The sequence below is a fragment of the Dryobates pubescens genome, chromosome Z (assembly GCF_014839835.1).
Source record: "Dryobates pubescens isolate bDryPub1 chromosome Z, bDryPub1.pri, whole genome shotgun sequence".
Taxonomy (NCBI): Eukaryota; Metazoa; Chordata; class Aves; order Piciformes; family Picidae; genus Dryobates; species Dryobates pubescens.
In genome coordinates, this window is record NC_071657.1 from 11,336,213 (window position 1) to 11,358,655 (window position 22,443).

The 22,443-nt window shown below is 37.8% G+C and overlaps 1 protein-coding gene across 1 annotated transcript in view; it reads right to left on the reverse strand.

The window, feature by feature from the left end:
- The window catches only part of SHOC1 (shortage in chiasmata 1), a 60,489-nt gene that overhangs the window by 34,467 nt on the left and 3,579 nt on the right, over window positions 1-22,443 (reverse strand). Inside the window, exons 3-11 of the mRNA XM_054178704.1 lie at window positions 22,094-22,179; window positions 20,861-20,903; window positions 13,420-13,563; window positions 9,619-9,772; window positions 7,773-7,875; window positions 7,225-7,381; window positions 5,073-5,180; window positions 1,326-1,455; window positions 456-550 (exon numbers count right to left, since the gene is read on the reverse strand). Of these exons, the coding sequence (XP_054034679.1) occupies window positions 456-550; window positions 1,326-1,455; window positions 5,073-5,180; window positions 7,225-7,381; window positions 7,773-7,875; window positions 9,619-9,772; window positions 13,420-13,563; window positions 20,861-20,903; window positions 22,094-22,179 (1,020 nt within the window). The remainder of the gene's footprint in view (window positions 1-455; window positions 551-1,325; window positions 1,456-5,072; window positions 5,181-7,224; window positions 7,382-7,772; window positions 7,876-9,618; window positions 9,773-13,419; window positions 13,564-20,860; window positions 20,904-22,093; window positions 22,180-22,443) is intronic.

Below are 22,443 nucleotides of genomic sequence, written 5' to 3' on the forward strand. Positions count from 1 at the left end.
CTGTCAGAAATAATCTGTGGTTTATTTTGGCTTTGTATATTTTGATTCCTAACAGGAACTCTGCTCTTGTCATGTTGTTATTTTCCATTGATAGAATTTTTCTATTGATTGATACAGATTTTGAAACATTACTGAAGGAAAAATAGCATACAGAATAAAGTCAAACAGATTACCAACTTTCAAATACCACAGTTACTGAGTCATTGAGCCAAACATTTTCAGGTCATTCAAACTATCTCCACATGACATACAAACTTCTGTGCTGCCATAGTGTAACTTTTAATATGTACTAAAAGAATCAGGTAATTCAGACTTCACAGGGTTACATTAATTAGATAAACTTCAACAGCTCAAAAGACATGCTCTGTATTTAACATTACTTTCTTGTATTTTCTCCAAGTACATCAAGATCCTCAACATGAATAAAAAATTGATCATCCATTAGGAATCCTTACCGACAAGCAAAAGAGAGTTCACACTATCCCGATACTTCTCTGACTGCCATACTAAATATTCTAGGTGTTCCCTAGAGGGCTCTGTAATCAAAATACTAAGAACATAAAACAAAACTTGGAGGTAGGAAGTTTAATAGCAGTATCTATTAAGTTTTGATTTATAGAAATCTATCATTTAAAGATCTACTTTATCTCTAAATTTTCCTTTAATTAATTAATTGAAATGTTGTCTTTTCCCTCACACAGCACCTTGGTGAACAGGAAGCAGTGACAGGCACCATCAAGACTAGTTAAAGGTAAATTGGCACCAAAGAGGAATTCTGCTGAGACAGTGATTTCCTCATGGAAAGAAAATTTAAATTCTTGGTGCATATGCCAGAAAGATAGTGAGGCAAAAAAAAATCAGTCTCATAAGCAATATGAGAAGCAATCCTGATCCTATGTCATCATGAAGAGTTAAATTTCATTGTTGAGGGATATCCCTAAAACACAGATGATACATTCTTCCTATAGCTCTTCTGAAGATTTCTGCTCAACATACAGAGATAAATATATGCATATACACACATACATGCTTGCTGTTTACATAACTATTTACTGCTGCCTATCCCAGACAGGGAGATTGGATTTTCAGGCTGTTAAGTCTCTCAGGCAAAAGAGGGTCATTTCCTCTTTCAGGCTGCCCTGAACAGACACAGATATGGATCACGTACTCTGTTCACTCTTTCGTGCAAAACACAAAACACATGCAGCTGTCTCAAAGAACATAACTACCAATCACAAATACACCAAAGTTATTTTTGCACTAATTTTGAGGATTTAGAAGTTAAAGGATTTATGACAGGATTTATTACTACAAAGTATTAATACCTGTTACCAGAAAGAGAAAGAGGTTCTTCTTGAAGTCCTGTGCACAGAAAATTAACCCATGATCTTTGTTGTCTGCGTGGAGGAGTTAATGGTACTTCCATTTCATCTTTCAGGTATGGAACACGTTTAGCTAGAAATTACATAAAGCCCCCCAAAAGAAAAATAAAAAAGTCTGATTCACAAAGCTACTTGTGAACAAAACACACATACTTAGGAATTTTCCTCTAGTGATGTTTTGGATTAAAATACAAAATAATGTCATGGCACAATTCACTGTTTAAGTATTAACCCCCCAGTGCTTCAGGTTCTGTTTCCAGATAGTTTGGGGATAACAATGTGTAAATTGTATCCCTTTATTCATTCTTCAGTGTAGTTCTGGCTACATATTCTTCCCATGTAAGACTTATTTTGTAATTAAATCACCTTAGCTGAGGTTTTGATATTAAGCATTTATCTCTGATAGCCTTCTTAGATAGTTCCCACATAAACAAAGTTAATTAGATGGAACAGAGTCTTCAGACAATATTGTGTTGGCTGTAGCAGTCAAATGAATGGACTCAGAAGCTTCAGAAACAGACAAGTCAGGATTGTAAAAACAAAACTATTCTTTGAAGCAGGGTATTTTAAAGCAGTGTATAAACAAACCTGGCATGTCAGAAGTCCCCTGCAAATATTTTTAACATCTTTTCTTTTTTTTTTTACTTTTTTTATTCCCAGTCATACTAAATATAGCCATTGCATTTATTATTGTGGGGTTTTTGTTATTAAGGAATTTGCAACCTCATTGATTTTTGTGTCATTCCATGAAAACTGTATGCGTCTCTCTGACATTTTTCTAATAATATATTTTGTTAAGCTTGACCAAAAAGTAAAGGTCACAAAACCCTCCACAGTTCCTCCATGTCCTGTGAAAACTAACAGCCAGAAAATTGTAACTAAGTGGTTCCATAAGGAAAAACACTTGTGACAAATTGCTCATTCTAACGGGCAGTAAGCAGCTGCAATCGCCACACACAGAGTGTTCGGCCAATTGGCACAAAAGAGGCTATGAATCTGTCACTTGTCCAGATGCTTACAGCTGCTCCATGTTCAACTTAACAAGCAGGTTGCAGGGCAGGAAAGGCGGCAAGGAAAAAGGACAGTGTTATAGAGACAGAGAATGTACTATCCATATTGTGAGGGGGAAAGGGAAAAGGTAAGAAATAAAAGTGGTTACAAAAGAAAGAAGCAGCCTTCCAATTAGGGTAATTTCTTTCTCATTTACTCAGAACAACAACAAAATATGCTCAGTGCACTTCTGCTGTGAACTTCAGCTCACAAACTGTTACATTTTTTTTGGTGTATGGTGAGAACCAATTCAGAACTTTCAGCAGGACCATAATTGATGTCAGGACAACAAAAACTCCTGGCATATCTAAAAAGAGCACTTACCTCTCTTTGAGCAATACTGTACATATTCGTTCTTGTATAGTTATTTTTGCCTTTAGGCTGGAATTTTTTTTGACCAGCTATTTTAGTTAAACTGTCTAAACTCAGGGTGTTGTTCCCCTTCACTGAAGCATTAATGACCAAGTGAATACTTTTATCCCTCAACCCCTTTATCAATAAATAACCTCTACAGCTGTAAGAAGAGGATGAAGAACAACTAAATATTTACAGAAAATGCCCTTTTAAAAAAATGGGATTTTGAATTACTGCAAACATATTTCACTTCTGGTAACTCACAAACAGTGATATTAATTAGAAGGAAAGGCCTGTAGGAGAAACTATGCTGAAATCTGACACCCAATATGGGAACATCCATTAGCAAATACTGTCTTAGCAGTGCACATTCAAGTCTCTATCCTACAAATCTGAATCTATAGAAAACAACAATAACAATAAAACAAAACAAAACAAAACCAAAACAAACACCACCACCACCCCTAAAAAAAACCCCAACCAACCTAAAATGACAAACAAAAACACCAACCCCAGACATGAAATCTCTCTGTACCCCAGTGAATTTCCCCTGATTCAATGTCAGAGCTGAGACAGCAACCTGGCAATTAAGACTAATGCTGTCACTTCCTTTTAAAACTACTCAAGGTGGTTTGGCTACCCATCTACTCCAGAAGAATGGACAATGTTCTAAATAAGATCACAGTCAGCTTGTTATTACTGTATACAGGAGAGGGTCTCAAACCTCAGATCTACTGCACTTAAGCTCCTCCTGCTTATCATAAGCTTTAGAAGTAAAGAGCAGTCAAAGGTTGCACTAGATTCAGATTATAGTTAATCAAGCTAGGGAATAATCTCCAGATGGACACCAAGTTTTAACTTTGTCTTGGTGGAAGAACATATGGTATGCTTGCCTTGAGCTTTTACATCACACACTGAGCTAACATAATTCAGCCCTCCTACCAAAAGCCCACTGCAATACAGTACCAGGAGTGTGATGCTGTAAGCCTGAAAAGGACAACCCTCCGTTCAGTTTAAGTTATGTCAAAACTAAGAGAAGAAGAGAGCTCTTGGTTAGATTTCTCAAGGATTTTAGTAGCTCCTGGATGGAAAACTATCAAGTGAACCTGCACTGGGGGATAATACATTTGGATAAGAGGTGCATGTTTATTCAAGTATTGTCACTGCCCAGGTCATATCCATATGTAAATGTCACTCTCTGCAGGCTTTTCTGAGTGAAATTAAAGGTGAAGAATGTTACTAGCACAGCCATTTTTCAGCCTCTCTTGCCAGCCAACATTAAGCTCTGAAAGTGTGGGGTTGGCATGAATATCCACTATTTTCAAAGAGGTTACACTTCTAACCTGAAGAAACTTTAACTGAAGTTGGGTTGCTAGTCTGGAGTCAGACACCAGAACTGCCAGGCATTGGTATGCTGTGTAACCAGCATGACTAACTGAGTTTTTAAACTATTAAAGTTGGGTCTCTATAAAGGCTTTCCTGATGCCAGCATAGAGGAAGCCAGGATTCAACACACACATTAGCAAATATTCAACACCTTCAGTTCATGTCTGTGAAAAACAGCTCTGGTTACTACATCACTTTGCTTCACAATCACACAGCATTAGTGAAACATTTGCAACTCAAAATGTCTGCACAGGAGTTTTGAACTTCTAGAAGTTATAAACTCAAGCCATACCCCTGGATTGTCCTCCATCACCCTCTTCTGAAAGCATTCATCTAAGAATTTAACAAACTGTGCTCTTTGACTCCACAATTTTAATCACTCTGCCTTAACTTTCCCCTACCCTCTCTGGGCAGAATCACATAATGATTTGGGCTAGAAGGGACCTTAAAGATCATCTCATTCCAACCACCCTGTCATGGGCCAGAACACTTTTCCACTAAACCAGGCTGCTGACCTTGAACACTTGCAGAGAGGGAGAAGTCTCTCTGAGCAACCTGTTCCAGTATGTCACCAATGAAGAACTTATTCCTTACATCCAATCTGTTAGATAAAAAGCAAATCTAAAACCCTGATAAATCACAAAAGATATAGACACTATGTGCAGTGAAGAGCAATGTGAAGGAACTGTAAAGATGGTTTTGTTTAGCTTTTAAAACTCTAGAAAAGAGTATGGCACTTCTACTTGTTTACAGTGCAGATACAAAATAGCAGACTGCAAAAAGAAAATGTTCCCTTCTTATACTTATATGTTGCATTTACTCCCAAGAGCAGAACAAGGAGACAATCACTGGAAGAATTTATTTTAAATATTACCACTTGATTTATGTAGCTCTTCCTACCTGACTCACAGAACTCTGACATACTTCTGCTGTCACTGGGGGAAATCTCTTGTGGCTTGGGAAAGTATTTGGAAATTTCTGTTTTATGTGTGATTTCTACTTTGAGATCTGAAAACAGATTTTAAAAAAAATGCCAGAAATGAACCTTTTATTCTCTATTCCTGTAAATCTCTTTCTTTAAACCTTCTTATTGAATCTTCATAATACATTGTTACGAACAATTACAGTTATGCTTAGTAACCCCAAATGCCATAGCTGATTAGACCAATGGAGCAGTGCTCAAGTCTCATCCCTTAGAAATGCCAGAGAAAACATGCAATGTGCTATCAGAACTATTCAAAGTCTTTATGACTGCAGTGATGTGACTTCTGGAACAGTCAGTCAGCCTAAATGCCATTTACCAGGAGTTTGTGGGTATAGATTCTCTTACCACTAAGAAAGACTACAACAGAACAAAAAGGAATAATAGGTTGACATCTACATGCAAAATCCTGAAACCTCTGCTGTGGAAGTTGAGTCACTCAGCTTTGAGCATATCCTGTAAGATGTGTTGCAGCAAATGTATCAGTGGAACACATATGAAACTGTCTTAGTCAAAATATGAACTGAAAAGTTTTTTTCCTATCTCAGTAGAGACTGAATTGCTCCAAAAGGCCTGCTCTATCAGGGAGATCTCTATCAGCATTCACCCTCTACACTCAAAAGAAGAATCTTGCTTCTTTGAGCTGCTTCCTGTCCACCAAGTGGTTTTCCTCACATTTGCCAAAACCAATGCAAACTGTTTCTTTTAATCAAAATTTTAAAAAAATCTCAGGCACTGTCTTTCACTTGTAGCTACAGAAAATACTGTCACAGGTACCACTTCAATGGCAAAAACTACCATTAAAGTTATATAAAAGCATTTAATAAGTTTTATTAAAGTTCTTTGAAGGAATTACTGCTGTTATTTAGAATCTTCCTGCCACCTATGGAAATCTTTATCAGAAATCTGCTTTTGTGTTTATAATTACAATGTGATACAAGCATTTTTTATAGAATGGCTGTACTGTGTATAGTCCTCTTAAGGATGTCTCTGAAACTAAGTTCAAATACAGGCAAGGACACTGAGATTCTTGAATGTGTCCAGAGAAGGGCAACGAGGCTGGGGAGAGGCCTCGAGCACAAGCCTTATGAGGAGAGGCTGAGGGAGCTGGGGCTGTTTAGCCTGGAGAAGAGGAGGCTCAGGGGAGACCTTCTTGCTGTCTACAACTACCTGAAGGGAGGTTGTAGCCAGGAGGGGATTGGTCTCTTCTCCCAGGCAATCAGCACCAGAACAAGAGGACACAGTCGCAAGCTGCACTAGGGGAAGTTTAGGCTCGAGGTGAGGAGAAAGTTCTTCACAGAGGGAGTTGTTCACCATTGGAATGTGCTGCCCAGGGAGGTGGTGGAGTCACCATCCCTGGAGGTGTTCAAGAGGGGACTGGACATGGCACTTGGTGCCATGGTTTAGTAGTCATGAGGTCTTGTATGACAGGTTGGACTTGATGATCTTTGAGGTCTTTTCCAACCTTATTGATTCTATGATTCTAAGAAAACATAATACTAAATTATTGTATCTGTGGCAGACTGGATATTGTGAGTCACAGCTCATGTTTCCAAGATTATAACACTGCCATGTATTGAATAAAATGGCTAATACTTCCCACAGAATAGAATAGAGTAGAATAGACCAGGTTGGAAGAGACCTTCAAGATCATCGTTTCCAGCCTATCATCCAACACCACCTAATCAACTAAACCATGCAACCAAGCACACTACCAAGCCTCCTCCTTTACACCTACAGTGATGGTGACTCCACCACCTCCTCAGGCAGCCCATTCCAATGGTCAATCACTCTCTCTGTGTAGAACTTCTTCCTGACATCCAGCCTAAACTTCCCCTGGTGCAGCTTGAGACTGCTGCAGACTCTTGTTCTGGCGCTACTTGAAGAGACATTTCTTATACTCAGAAAGTTGGGTATAACACAGTTCATATTCTCATATAGAAAAGTTTGCATTTGATAGGTTGTGATGTAATGCATAATTGAACTGAATATTAAAAGAGTTAAGAGTGTGTTAAATGTGTGCAAATGAAAGGAAAGCGAGGTTGAGCATTTAAGAAAACTAACCCTCACCTTCTTTGATCACCTCTTTGCACACATCTTCATCAGCCATAGTTTCTGGAGCTAAATTTAACAACTCTTCCAGTTCGAAGTATGATGGAATCTTAACAGAATCGGATCTGCTATTGCCAGGTTTGCAGCATTCTAACTCAAAAGGTAACATAAAATACTGAAAAATATTAATCACAACAGAATGGTTAAGTGAATTTCCTTTGATGTTAATGAACCCCCTTAGCCTTTTCCATATCTTGAATTAGCTTAGTTCTAAACAGCTCTTAAAAAACAAGCTGTATGACATTTACACAGCATGCACAAAGCTTTGCTCAATACAGAAAAAAACCCCTAGTATTACAGCATTTCAAACCAAGTCATTGGATTTCAAGGAGCAGATTTGAATTTACAGTTCCAATCAAATAAAATCCTTATTTATTTAATTGAAATTTTGTTTTATAGCATTTTGAAAAATGGAGCAAAAAATACATTTGACTTCTTTGAAGCAAAGAAGCCAAGCTGGCCCCCCTAATCCCTAATATATTTAGTAAGAAACAACAGGATGATACCTCTTCATCTTTTATAGATATTGTACAGAACTTCTCTTTAATCTCCTGCAATTCAGTCTTATTCTCTTCCATTTCCGTTCCATTTTGAAAAGTCAAGCATTCCCTTGAAAAAAACATAGAGTAAAGCAAGTGACCTCGCTGTATTATTTCACATCTGTGACCTTTCAGACCATTCTCAGCAGTAGCTTAAACAGCCATACAGGCAGCACAACTTATTTATTCTAAATCTAAAACTCTAAACCTAAATCTAAAACTTATTTATTTCTAAATCTATGCTTTTCTAAGAAAGCAATTCCAAGGGAAGTTGCACCAATCAGAGTAATTAACTGAAATTACAATACAGTGTAATTAATTTCAATTAGAATAGTATTTATATATATATGTATTTATATAGAGCAGAGTAGAATCACTTAACATTGGGACCTAACTTTAAAAAGTTATTAAAATTGTTCATCATCTCAACACACAGTCCCACAGTGGAAAAATCCTTTCTGCAAGAGATGCAGACCTGATTTTCTTCTAATGTTGAGTTTTAATGCCATAAACAAAACCTCTGAAACCTACAGTGTTGACATGATTTCTCTTTTGTCATCTTTCATTTCTATTTTCAGGAATGATTCAGCACCAATAAAGGCTCTCTATTAATTAAAGTGAAAACTGAAAGTATGCTCTCTGATTTAACTGACAAACTATTAAAATGCTAAAGAGCATTACAGGTTAGTATTATATAAAATGCTAAGTAGTCTCAGGAGCTATTACTTGCCACGTAGAACAAGGATACAAGCAGAACGGAGCTGAAGATCTTTCAAGCAGAAACAAAAATCTTTCAGTGTGGCCCTTGTGGCCATTACAGGCACTAAGTTTTTGTAATGACTTATTAGGGGGATAGCTTCCTCATCAGTCCTTGTTACCACTTTTTTCCTAGAAGAGTATTTTAGACTGAATAATATAAATTGTTCCACACCTAGTCTTGGGATGCTCGCTGGATTTTATCTTAAGTCTGTCTAATTGTATCTCTTTGTCTAAATGCATTTCCCTGCATGCCTCATTAGGAGATTTGGACTCCCACTGTATGAAGGCTGGTGGCTTTGCTAGTCAACTGCAGACTGGCAGGTGAGACCTGTTTATGAAAAGCACTTTTTTCTCCTGTGACTGGAATTTCTGAAAGTTATTGCAGAATTTGGATCATGTTCTCCTCACTGGAAATTTACAGTACTCACATGTGCACACAGACTGATGTCTAAGACTCACTGTGAGATTTGGGCTCATGTTTCACAAAAAAAAAAAAAAAAAAAAAGTAGTCAAACAACTCCACACCTCCCTGTTCTGTTACTATATAGGCAAAATTAAACCTTGCCTCGTGCCTTGTGAATCATGCAACCCTATCAAGTGCAGAGGGAGCTAGACAAGTCATCCAGATGAGGAGTATGCCAGCACAAAACTTAGCCAGACTTTACAAATGTATGTATACAGGTGAATATATTTATAAAATACTAGGCACACTTTGGATATAACTTGTACCAGTTTGATAAAAAAATGAGTCACTTTGAAGGAGGATCAGGCCCTTTAAATATGCACATTTTTTTGGTACTCCAAAACGGGAATCCTGATCCTGAGCACATTTCATACAGAATGTAAAATGACATTGTTTCATTTATCCTATCTTATAGAATCATAAAATTGTTCTGACTGGTCTTCTTATGTAATGCATGTAAATTTCATCCTACTAAAGTTGCTACCTATTGTAAATAAAAAACAGTTAAAAAATCATCATATGACAGATGTTAAAATGTTAATAGCAATGCACCAAAGTGTATTTATATTTAACATAAGAATTCAGAGATACCTTTCTTCTATTAAATTCTGTCCTCTAGAATCTAAAAGGGGATCTTTTACTAAAAAGATATGTAGTCTGCTCAGAAGTATAGATGAAGTAGGCAGTTTTTTATGAAACCTTTCAAGACTATCAATAAAAACAAATTCATCTTCCATATATAAATCTGCCAAAAATAAGAAAAAATATGTTAACAAACAATTTAGACACAGTAAGAATGACCAGAATGAAAACAAGTGTTGAGCAACTGCTGGAACACTGTAAATGTCAGCAACACAATAATTACTTTGTACTTCAAGTATTTTAGTATTTTAAGCTTTAAATGTAATAAAGTCTAGTCTTCCAATGGTCCACATGCAAAGTGTTGGTTTTCTTTTGCTTTTTCTTTTGTCTTACATAACACCTCTTAAAAAGAAAAGGTATTTTCTGTTCATGCCCTTGTTTGCATTGTAAAGATTGACAACAATGTATTTGAGGTAGATTTTGGCTGAGAAACTTAGTTCATTGCAATTTCTAACGTAGAAATGAGGCAGTCTCTCCATACACATCTAAATAGAAATGCATTCTCTGAATTGAAAGCAACAAAAACCACCATGAGGCAGAACTGATGCTGTAGTCACAACTCGGTTTGATGCAGCCCTTTGTATTTGCAACATACATGGAAGTCTCCTCATCCCATGTTCCCCTTTCAGTCCCTGCATGACTCCCTGTCTGCAATAACTTTCCATTCCTTTCTACTGGCTGGAAATGCAGACACCGATTATGTTCCCCACAAATTGTTTCATGCTGCTAATGTTAACAGATCCCCATAAAGAGAACCAGCAATTAAAAAAATAAATGCCTCATTATAAAATGCCTCTGTGTAATGAGACCAATCATTCAGGAGAGGCTGATAAAGCTTCTAGTAGCCTATAAAGCTTAAAGTACCTCCAGCAGGAAAACCTGGTATATATTCTGACACAATTTACAAAATCCCTGATCTACTCTTCCTTTTTTTCAGACAATAAGAAAAACAAAGTAGGAAGCATCCTACTACTCAGGCAAATAATTGTTGCAAAAATAGGTGCTAAAATAAACCAGAAAACAAAGACAGTATCTGTAATGTTAATGTGATCATGTTGTCCTCTAGTATCTCATTTAATTGTTGTTAATTCAAATAAAGCAGGATAACTCATAACATCCTAACACTAAATGCAGTCAAATGAGGCACAGCTTTGCCCTGGATTCACATTGGGTCTCTCAATTTAGCTACAGTTTTAACTATTTTTTTCAATTATATTAATTTGTAGTGTATCTTTTTATTGTAAGTGGCTGAAGTACTTAAAGTGTACAAGAAAAAAACGAGGGTGTTTTTTCACTGAATTTTACTATTCTAATGTGATTCAAATATTTTTGTCACATTTTTTCACAATTTTTACATTTCTTTGTTACCTTAAACATGCTTTAACCTCTTACTCTCCCACTAAGGAAAGCATGATTATGCAAGAATGCACTTATTCATTTAGTAGTAAAGTGCTCTCCTTGAAGCAGAACAGATATAATCACATACAATACTGACTTTCTGACACGAAAATCTTACAACTGGAGAAACAGGTGGAGTTTGAAATTCACAAGTGCCAGTGTTTCAAATCCATACAAAACTGAACTGAGTTTCCACTTTGAGATTTTAGGAAGTGCAGTTCCACTTTTTTTTGTGTTGTAATATGCTTTTTTTTCAGCACTGTAACTTGAACACAGTATCATCACTTTCTTTGACTCAGGAACTTCTGATCATTGAAGTACTTCAGGAAATAACTTGAATAGGCTTAAACATGTGCTTAAGTACTTTATCAATCAGGGTGCAAATACTTAGCTCATGTTTGAGTGTGGGTTTCACTGCCCGTGCTACCACATGCTAGGACAAAGTTAGTGCTTTACAGCGTAATGGTACACAGATAGTTGTCGTTCTACTTTGACCTCTTGCTCCTAACAGACAGCCTGTGCAAAACAGACAGGCTATTGACAGCATGCTAAACATTGTAATCTAATATCAGTCTAATGTAATTGGGAAGAAGACTAGAACTCTGCAGTTACTGACTGAACCAAATTAAGTTTTTAGCTTTTCTAGTCAATGTGCTTCACATTCACAGGTTTTAACTTTCTTACTGTTTAGTCCAGTAATCATTTACTAGCTACACTTTAAACCTGTGTGTAATCTACAACACTAAACTTCACAACCTTATTGTAAACTTTTCTTTGCCTTGAACAAGAACCTTTAAACATTGCAGCTCTTATTACATATTACATGCATTATTTCTTATAGTACTCCTCAAAAAGGTGAAATGACCAATGAAATTGATTTTGTTCTTTGAAAGGAAAAATAGGTCACACTACCAGAAATAAACATGAAACATTTTAATATGCACACAAGCTCACAGAAAAAAAAACTCCTGCAGTAACAAGCTATTTAGAATTAAAACATAATGTTCCTCTACTGGATCATTTCAAATCCTAGATCATGTTCTTCGGTATTTCCTCTTCTTTTACTATACAGGTCTGATAGTTGTGTCATATCACCTGCAACATTCCACCTCTAATAATTTTTTTTTTCTATCAGTACATTTCCACAATTTTACACTCTCTGTATGTATCTTCACACCTTTGGTGAAAGCCTGTTGGATTTGTGCTGTTAGCAAATGAGCTGGCATTAATTAGTCAACAGGCGTTTGTAAACATTTAATTCTTTAATGCAGTGTTAAAAAAAGGGCTGGCAGTATCATGTGGGTTAAACTGGAAGATAATTACTGACCAGACAATTCAATACACCAGTCACCAGAATAGTGAATAATTTAATGGTTTCCCACTAAAAAAAAACGTAATCCAGTCCCTTTTTGCTTGCCTATTTATGTTTGTTTAAACACATAATAATTTGTAACTTCAAAAGTATAAAATGTTTTATGGCATCTATTATTTTCTTTTGATTGTTTCTAAGAAAGTAATAGCTGAGACAGGGGAAAACATCTGAATTATTTTTATTGTCTTTGTAAGCACACAATGCAGAGAGCTTGATAAATTATTGAAACCCTCTGCAACATGCCACCTAACTTCAAAAAAAAAAAAAAAAGCCTAACTATTTAATCAGATTAATTACTATCACTGTCTTTCAACCACTAACTGCAATGCATTTGCATTGCTGATGCTCTGTTCCTGGTAAACTTCAATTTGCACAATATTGTATCAAACCCCACCCTCCCTCTTCTGTGCCATTGTGGAAAAAAGCCCTTAGTAAATTATTACATTACTGGAAAAGAACCTGATCGTTCAGAAAATAAATTGCAATACAGTTGAATTAACATTCTACTTTCCCAACATTCTACTTGCTGTGATCAGAATTCATTATATCTATTAGGGTCCTGCTAATAATAACACTTCAGAAACCACATAGGAACATTTTCCATTTGGAAATATTTTTCATCCCAGCAACAAAGCAGAAACTGCTTACTTTCTCCTCCCTGATATGGTAAAAGAGCAGGCCACAAGAATCTACTTTTATTGAGGCACAAAGGATCTACCAATTGTGATACTTTTGGTCACCTTCTGCCATGCACTTGATCATCCTGAAACTTTTTTTTGGCTTGCATTTGATCTTGAACTGTTAAGACAAGTCCTGCTTCTCCAGGGAATAAATCTCTTAAATGGTTACAACTTCTGCAATTGCAAAGGCTGTGATCATCCAAATGATCTAGGCAATGACCATGCATCATGCACAAAAAACTATGGAAGTTAGCGAGCTGACTCCAAAAATGTTAGAAAACAGTGATTCAAACACTTTACCTTGCCATTGTTCTTTAAATTCAGTGGCATAGTCAATCTTCAAATATTTGTCTTGAGTGGATCCTTCCTGAACAACATTCTTTGTAAGTGTAGAAATTTCTTCTCTGTCAGTCTGAGAGTAGGGGTTTGAACTTGAAACAAATTCTATTAATGTGTTGCTAGTACAGAGCTCTCCAGAGGGGACAAACTTCCTAAAGAGTGGAGAAAAACATCTTGATATTTAAGCTGTTGTAAAAGCACTGTCATAACTGAATTCTCAATAAATCAAGGGCACTCGAAAAGATACTCTGAAAACTTTGGTAATCACTCTGTTCACTACAGAAGATTGGCAATTACAAAGTTGCTATCACTGTTCACTAGATTTGTGGTCAAATTACATGTATGATTCTTCCTCAAGAAAAAGCCCTTTAAGTTTACCCCCAGTATTAAACTGAAGAAAAGGGTAACAGCTTGAAAAAAAAGCATAAAACCAATTATCTCACAACATTAATGACAAAAATTTGCTGCTGATTAAATCTGTAGTTGCATTTCAAAAATCATACAGAAATTGCAAGTACCTGCAATAGGGAGAAGACAGGATAAATGAAGGAACAAACCCACTTCATTCTCCTGTCACTTTTGATACTAATCTCTATGCTACCCAGCAACATGGACAGTGAAATTGAGTGCACCCTCACCAAGTGTGCAGGTGACACAAAGATTTATGGCTTGGCTGACATGCTGGAGATACAGTACATCATCCAGAGGGACATGGACAGGCTTCAGAGGTGGGCCCAATCCTCAACTGTTCATCCTCCTGATTTATTCCATTTTTTAACAATCCTTTTCATTACACAATCTGGCTTTGTACTAGCCATCTGGAGATAAGCCTCATAAACAAAGTCAGTACCTAAGTGCACCTCTGAATGTCAGTATAGACCTTCATATTTAGGCAACAACAGGGAGGAATATTACAGGTCTTTGAAAAAACAAACAAACCTGTTTTACAACCTTTTTGAGTACAGCCCCAAAGTTAATTCTGACATCACAAGTAGTATAGCTCAGAAACAGTAACTATGCAATATTGATAACAATTAATGTCCAAACATTAACATGGCCTAAGTCTTTGAAAATCCCTGAACCTTAGAACACTGTGCCAAATGACATGCTGGACAACTTCACTGACATCAGTGGGTTTCTCTATAGTTATCTGATAGGTCAACCCTAAGTGAGTTGCTGATTTGAGACTACATGGGCCAGGCTTTTCCACAGTCAATTCCTTAGTAATTATGGCTGTTCTGGGAAACAGTAAGTGTTTTAAATGATAGACTACTCTAAATATGGATACATATCTTCAAGCCACTTAGCTGTGCTTGCACAATGTTTTGAACACAGAAGGCACTACGTTACATTTAATGCATTTAGCTTCAATTAGATCTTCACAATAATCTTTGAAATATGGACAGATGAATCCTATCATCAAATAAGTATGGCAGTTAAGTACATGTAGAAAAGCTAGTAAGGGATTTTATTCAATTAAGTAATTTGGCAGTTTCTAGGAATTATAGATTAATTTCCTTATCTCCTTTCCTGCCAGGTGTACTCTCATGCCTGCCTAGGCAGTCTGTGCCTCCCCAGTCTTTTTTATTGCCACTCACTATTTTCCCCTTACTTGTCCTCTTTTTATTTCTCAGACTCTGCAAGGACTCCCTAGCATTTGAACCAGTTTACCTTAACATATCAGTTCACTTCCCTGACTGCTTTGATCAGTCCTTCACACTTGTAATCTTCACTGGTTTACATAAAACTTTTAACAAAAAAAAATCACAACCCCCCAAGCTGACAAGCTTGTGACAAAATATCATCTCTCCTAATTGGTTATCTGAAAAGCATTAAAAATATACACAAGGCCCTTATTTAGTAATAAAACCGTGCCTATTGTTAAAACAGAATGAAGAAATCTTCTGAGTCTTAGAATAGAATGCATTTAATCTTTTGATAAGCAATCCAAAGATACTGAACTCAATTATATTACATACCAGCACATCTGGGACATACTTTCATAATTGCTACTCTAAGTCTAGAATCCTTTAAATAGACAATTATATATATATATAAAATTATTTTTTAAACAACTTCAGGACTACAGCTCTCCTGTGAGCTATACCTGGCAGTGAAAATGGTATTCCAGGAAAAATGCTGACCATTTCTTTAAGTTACAACAGCAGAACATTTAGAACTTGTTTCTAACCAGGGCCCCATCCTCTTTAATATATTCATTAATGATCTGGATGAGGGGATTGAGTCAGTCATCAGCAAATTTGCAGATGACACCAAGTTGGGAGCAGATGTTGGTCTGTTAGAGGGAGGAAGGGCTCTGCAGAGGGACCTCGACTGACTGGACAGATGGGCAGAGTCCAACAGGATGGCATTCAACAAATCCAAGTGCCGGGTGCTGCACTTTGGCCACAGCAACCCGATGCAGAGCTACAGGCTGGGGTCAGAGTGGCTGGAGAGCAGCCAGGCAGAGAGAGACCTGGGGGTGCTGATTGACAGCTGCCTAAAAATGAGCCAGCAGTGTGCCCAGGTGGCCAAGAAGGCCAATGGCATCCTGGCATGCATCAAGAATAGTGTGGCCAGCAGGAGCAGGGAAGTCATTCTGCCCCTGTACTCAGCACTGGGTAGGCCATACTTTGAGTACTGTGTCCAGTTCTGGGCCCCTCAGTTTAAGAAGGACATTGAGACACTTGAACATGTCCAGAGAAGGGCAACAAGGCTGGGGAGAGGCCTTGAGCACAAGCCCTATGAGGAGAGGCTGAGGGAGCTGGGATTGTTTAGCCTGGAGAGAGGAGACTCAGGGGAGACCTTCTTGCTGTCTACAACTACCTGAAGGGAGGCTGTAGCCAGGAGGGGATTGGTCTCTTCTCTCAAGCAACCAGCACCAGAACAAGAGGACACTGTCTCAAGCTGTGCCAGGGGAAGTTTAGGCTTGAGGTGAGGAGAAAGTTCTTCACTGAGAGAGTCATTCACCATTGGAATGGGCTGCCCAGGGAGGTGGTGGAGTCACCATCCCTGGAGGTGTTCAAGAGGGGATTGGACGTGGCACTTGGTGCCATGGTCTAGTCATGAGGTCTGTGGTGACAGGTTGGACTTGATGATCTTTGATGTCTCTTCCAACCTTGGTGATTCTGTGATTCTGTGAAAAGATTGTAGTATCTTGCTTATTCCCTGTCACATCATTTTGATTATTAGAAAGAAATCAGTCAATTAGTGTTATCAAGGGCCCATATCAGGACCAGTGCTGTTCACTGCCTTCATCAATGATATAGACAGCAAGAGGGCACCCTCAGCAGACTTGTAGATGATACCAAACTGAGTAGTGTGGTTGATAAGACTGAAGGATGGGATGCCATCCAAGAGGGACCTGGACAGGCTGGAGAGGTGAGCTGAAGAGAATCTCACAAGGTTCAGTAAGGCAAAGTGAAGGGTCCTGCACCTAGGTCAGGGCACTCCTTTATATCAACACAGGCTGGGGAATGATGATATTGAGAGCAGCCCTGAAGAAAAGGACTTGGGGATACTGGCGGATGAGAAGTTGGACATGAGCCAACAATGTGCACTTGCAGCCCAGAAAGGCCATTACATCCTGGGCTGCATCAAAAGAAGCATGACCAGCAGATCAAGAGAGGTGATTCTGTCCCTTTTTTTCTGGTAAGACCTCACCCGGATGACTGTGTCCAGCTCTGGGGCCCTCAACACCGGAAGGACATGGACCTGATGGAGCAGGCGCAGAGGAGGAGGACAAAGATGACTGGAACACCTCTCCTACAAGGACAGGCTGAGAGAGGAGGGGGTGTTCAGCCTGGAGAAGAGACCTAATAGTGGCCACCTAATAGAAGGCCGGAGAGTGACTGTTTACAAATGCCTCTAGTGATTAGGACAAGGGGCAATGCTTTTAAACTAGAGAAGGCTAGATTTAGACTGGGTGTAAGGAACAAGTTCTTTACCACAAGGGTAGTGGAACAATGGAACAGATTGCCCAGGGACGTGGTTGAGGCCCCATCCCTGGAGCTATTTGAGGTCAGGCTCTATGGGCCTCTGGGTGACCTGTTCTAGTTGAGGATGTCCCTGCTGACTGCAGGGGGTTTGGACTGGATGACCTTTGGAGGTGACTTTCAACCCAAACCATTCTATGATCTATAAATTCACATGTCATTCTATTCACTCTCCAATAACAGCAAATCTACTGAAAAACATTTACTGTAGGCCAGGTTTTACAAATGCAAAATAAACAACCTAACTCAATATTGCTCATTCCTCTCTCTTTTGTGTGTGTGCCTTGCTTTGCAAATACATTGCAGTGAATTATGCTCCCTACCAGGAATACTTACAACAAACTTAATTATGTGTATTAATACTGCTCAGTCCGACTCATAGGGAAACCACTAACCTGAAATATCTGATTTACTTAGATTTGCTTTAGTTAGAATGCAAAATATTTGAATAACTTAAATCACAAACACAAATTTTTCCAATTTTCATCCTAACCCCTTCCTTATTTCTTAATCTTTACTCCTTCCATATTTCTTAATCTTTCTCCAATGATTTTTTTTTGTCACTGCTATACAGACTAAGTCCAGTAAATTTTAAAATACAGTAAGTGAAATAATCTTAATTTTTCTGTAACTAGATTCTAATAAATGCTCTGATTTCCTCAGATTTATCCAGATATGACAAACTTAAGTGCTAAAGCAACAGGGCGAAGTAAATGGTCTAATAAATGCCTTCATTCTTGGCATTTAATATTTCTTGAGGCGGCATCTAACTGACTCTTGAGCTGCTCACTAAACCACATTGTGTCTTTGTAACAACTTCTTTGGGAATTTCTTTTTGTTACTGTTATTAGTCTAGACAACATTGTGGGTGATGTTCTTTGCATGTGTTTTGCAGCATCCTCACAACATTTATCACTCTCAAGGTGCAAAGGTGATGATATTATACTGTAATAGTCTTGTTTATTTTTCCTGAAGATGCAGAATGCCATTTCAGTTTTAACTCAGTGCAGCTTTTGGCATAAAGCTAAAACTACAGTTTAAGATCAGTATAAAGCAGAATAATTTAAGATGCCATTCATTTTGTAATTACATTTTGTCACAAAATCTCCAAATCTATACAGTTTTCTCTTAAAATGCAGTGGTGTACTGGTTACATTGACTGGTGATGGACTGAATTAAAACCTGAAAATATAACCAAATACTTCCAGTTTACAGAATCACTGAATCACAAAATGGTTGAGGTTGGAAGAGACCTCTGAAGGGTATTTAGACCAACCCCAGATAAGCTATTAAAATGTAAATCTCCAAAGTACCATTTCCAGGTTTGTTTTAGCAACTTAAACAAGCAAGTAATTTTTTTTCCACTTTGATTTTGCTTTTTATATAGCACAATAAAACTTCTGCATCTGTGCAAGCCCATTATTTTTCCTTAATTTAATTTTTTTGTTTAATTTTCCTTTTTCTGTGTTCAGTAGTAAATATCAGCCCAATTTTCACATAATGTGCTTTCTTTGCAACTCAAAAGTTAAAGGAGAGTCATGGTCTCAGTTTCAAACTTCTAAAAGCATTCAGACATGCCTTCACTTAGTACCACAAACATGAGGATGCAAAGGAGGGCCTATACAGCTAAAAGTTAGCCGCTTCAGTGTCTGTTATTTATCTAAACCCTGGAGAGATGCAAAATGACACGAGAATGCCTGTTAGCCTGTAGAGTATGTTTTCCATCAAACAAGAAAGGACTGCAAGCAGCACAAGGAAACCTGCTCAAGTCATCTGTATAGCCTTAAAAACTATTTATCTCACTATTGTCTTTAGAAGGTAAAGGCTAGTACTGTGAATCCAAAAGGCAAACCCAGAATGTTTCCCAGGTATTTGGTAAGAGTTTTGTTGTTGTTGTTTGGAGTGGGGTTTTTTTTTGTTCAGGCTTTTTTTTTTCCCCCCACAAAAGAGAAATGGAAGTTGTATTAAAAATTCCTATCCAAACAATGTTTACAGTTAGAAAACAGGTCAGTGAAATGTTAGAAAACTTTTAACTGGACTTTGACCTTGTTTGAAAACAGACACTATATATGCCCTACTAGGTACTGAGGTTGGAAAAGCTGTGGTCATAAACATTTCCCCCCCAAATCCTTTGACTGAGTAATAAAAGTTGTTCAGTTCTATTATCTTCACTCTAGATCATATGGCTGTAGACCATTTAACAAAACCCCAGTTAAATGCAACTACACCATCTTAGATATTTCTAATATTGTGGGGGAAAAAAAACCCAGAAAATGAACCCATTAATATTTTCAAGTTTCCCATAAAAATGCTAATATTAAATCCATAATCTTGAGCAAAAAAGCCCTAGATACTCATGTTGTGTTTCAGTCCAAGACATCAAGCTCCTAGTTTTTCAAAGTATTTGGCATTTTTCCCTGTTAAAGCACTAGTACATGCCAAGCAACTTCTGTTATGAGTGCTCATTGAATTTGGGTCTGCCAGGAATTAGAAGCAGCACATTCAGTGGACAACTGCAGAGTTATGGGTTTAAATGACTTGTCCAAAATCACACAAAGTTTTGACAAAACCAAAACTGGATCAGTTCCCCAGGCAGCATTAACTTCCTTAACCAAGCTCCAAGAATCACACAATGCTAGGAAAATACCACCTGTCCAGTGGTTAACTAAAGATTAAGGAATTCTACAGTAGAACAACAAGAGAACACCTGTGCTGTAAATTCAGAGTAAAGATATTTATACATTTTTCCAGAAAACTTCCCAATTTGCACTTTTCCTTCTAGTTTTCTCCTGCAGTAACTGTGTTTTTGAAGAACTGTGCACTTCCTTTTTGTGAAGTGTCACATTTACAGGAAAAGCAGCTCTCCATTACCACAACAGAGGTCTAATTTTGCAGTCAGCCACATCATTCTTTGTACAGCCCTGATCTGCTCTGTGACCATGACCATCCCTGTACCACGAATGACCAGCGGAAAGCACAGTAAGTAGCACAGTACGTAGCAATGTGCTTGGTGCAATGGTTTAGTTGATTAGATGGTGTTGGATGACGGGTTGGACATGATGATCTCAGAGTTCTCTTCCAACCTGGTCTATTCCATTCCATTCCATTCCATTCCATTCCATTCCATTCCATTCCATTCCATTCCATTCCATTCCATTCCATTCCATTCTATTCTATTCTATTCTATTCTATTCCATTCCATTCCATTCCATTCCATTCCATTCCATTCCATCCTATCCTAATCCTATCCTATCCTATCCTATCCTATCCTATCCTATCCTATCCTATCCTAAGACTGTATCATAGTGAAATCACAGAATAATGACAGTGTAAGGAATGGGTAAGTTTGTGCTGGCACTTCCTGTACATGACTACATAATTCTCCAACTACAGGTTTTCTTCACAACCATTTTTTAAATGCAGATTTGAATACAATAGATTTTGTACTGGCTGTAAAAGCACAAATGTTCTTTTCCCATTTCACTTACACTGATAATTGTGAGCAGAAATAGACACAATTTACCAGCTTTGCAGAACCACAACTTTCTTTCATATCTTAGGTATGCTGTAAAGGCTGTGTTGCAAATCTACTTTTAAAACTAACTCTATTTTGATATAGTTTTACTTTATATAGATCATTTTAAAATAAATACATCTATCTTCAATTGCTATAAGGCAGTATAACTGTCTTTTACACTTTCCAATGATATATAAACATTCTTTTTCAAATAGCTTCATCTACAATTACAAGAGAAAACTACCTTAGACAGGGAGAGGGGGGAAATGTTCTCATGGCTTATTTTCATGTTCATGAAAAAATTTCAGAAACTCTCTCCAATATAATAAATAGATTACATGACCATTACAAACATGCAACTAAAAAGTAGAGAGCTCCATAAAAACACAACACTACTTCTAGAGAAAAAGCCATCTTTGAGCTATCTGCTGCAGTGTACAGCTCCAGTGCACTGTACACTTGCTACTGCCAGAAAAGATTCTTGTATTCTGTTATCATCATTGGCTTCTGCAGTGGTTTGAGCCTTAACTGGGAGTTAAGAGCTCAGATGGGGGCAAGGCTGAGAATCTCTCCCCTGCTCCCCCCTCCTCCCTCCCAACAGAGAGGGAAAAAAAAGGAAAGGGAAGGAGCAAATCCACCAAGCAATAATTTGGGGTCGGCCGGAAAGTAGAGAGGTAAAGAGTTTTCTTTAAACAATATAAATATATATATATAACAATAACAGGTAAGGTTCACAAGGGCAATGAACAAGGATGGATGGGAGGGGAAAAAAGCCAAGAATACAAAACCAGTCTCTCTCTCTGAAGAGCCATGGAGGCAGCAGGGAGAAGGATCAGGCCCAACCACGTGGCAGAAGAGCAGGAAGGCAGCTGCTGTAGCTCTTGCCCAGGAGAGGCAGGAGCCAGAAAGGAGACCTAATGACTGCAATGCCCTCCCTTTTATACCCTGGCTGGGCAGGGATGGGGGGAGTGGAACAGGCTCAGTTTCCCAGGGGTAAAACGCACTGCACTTGCAAGCCCTCCACCCTGTTTTCAGAGTGGGCATTAACCCACCACAGCTTCATTATTCACAAAGTACCTGAATGGTATCAAAGTAATCACATAGATTTTTAACTTAAGGTTACTGACTTTTCTAGAAAATCCTCCACAGATAAACTCTTCCTCCATTGATCCAATACTGAAATAGTGATCATGTTCTGCGCTGAAGTGACTGAGATAAAAAGAGAGAAAAAGAATCACACAGAAAATATGACTTTTTATGTATTGATTGGAGAGGATAGCCAAACTTTACACAGGACGTACAGAAGAAACAGTGCTTTTAGTTTCCCCTAGCAAAAATAAATGTAAATACACTAGAGAGGTGTAAATACTTTTATATATATGTTTACCACACTGTGGTTGGAAACCCTCAATTTTTTCCTGCATCTCAAAATCTCAGTATCATCTTTAAAATCTCTCCCAACCAATCAGGTTT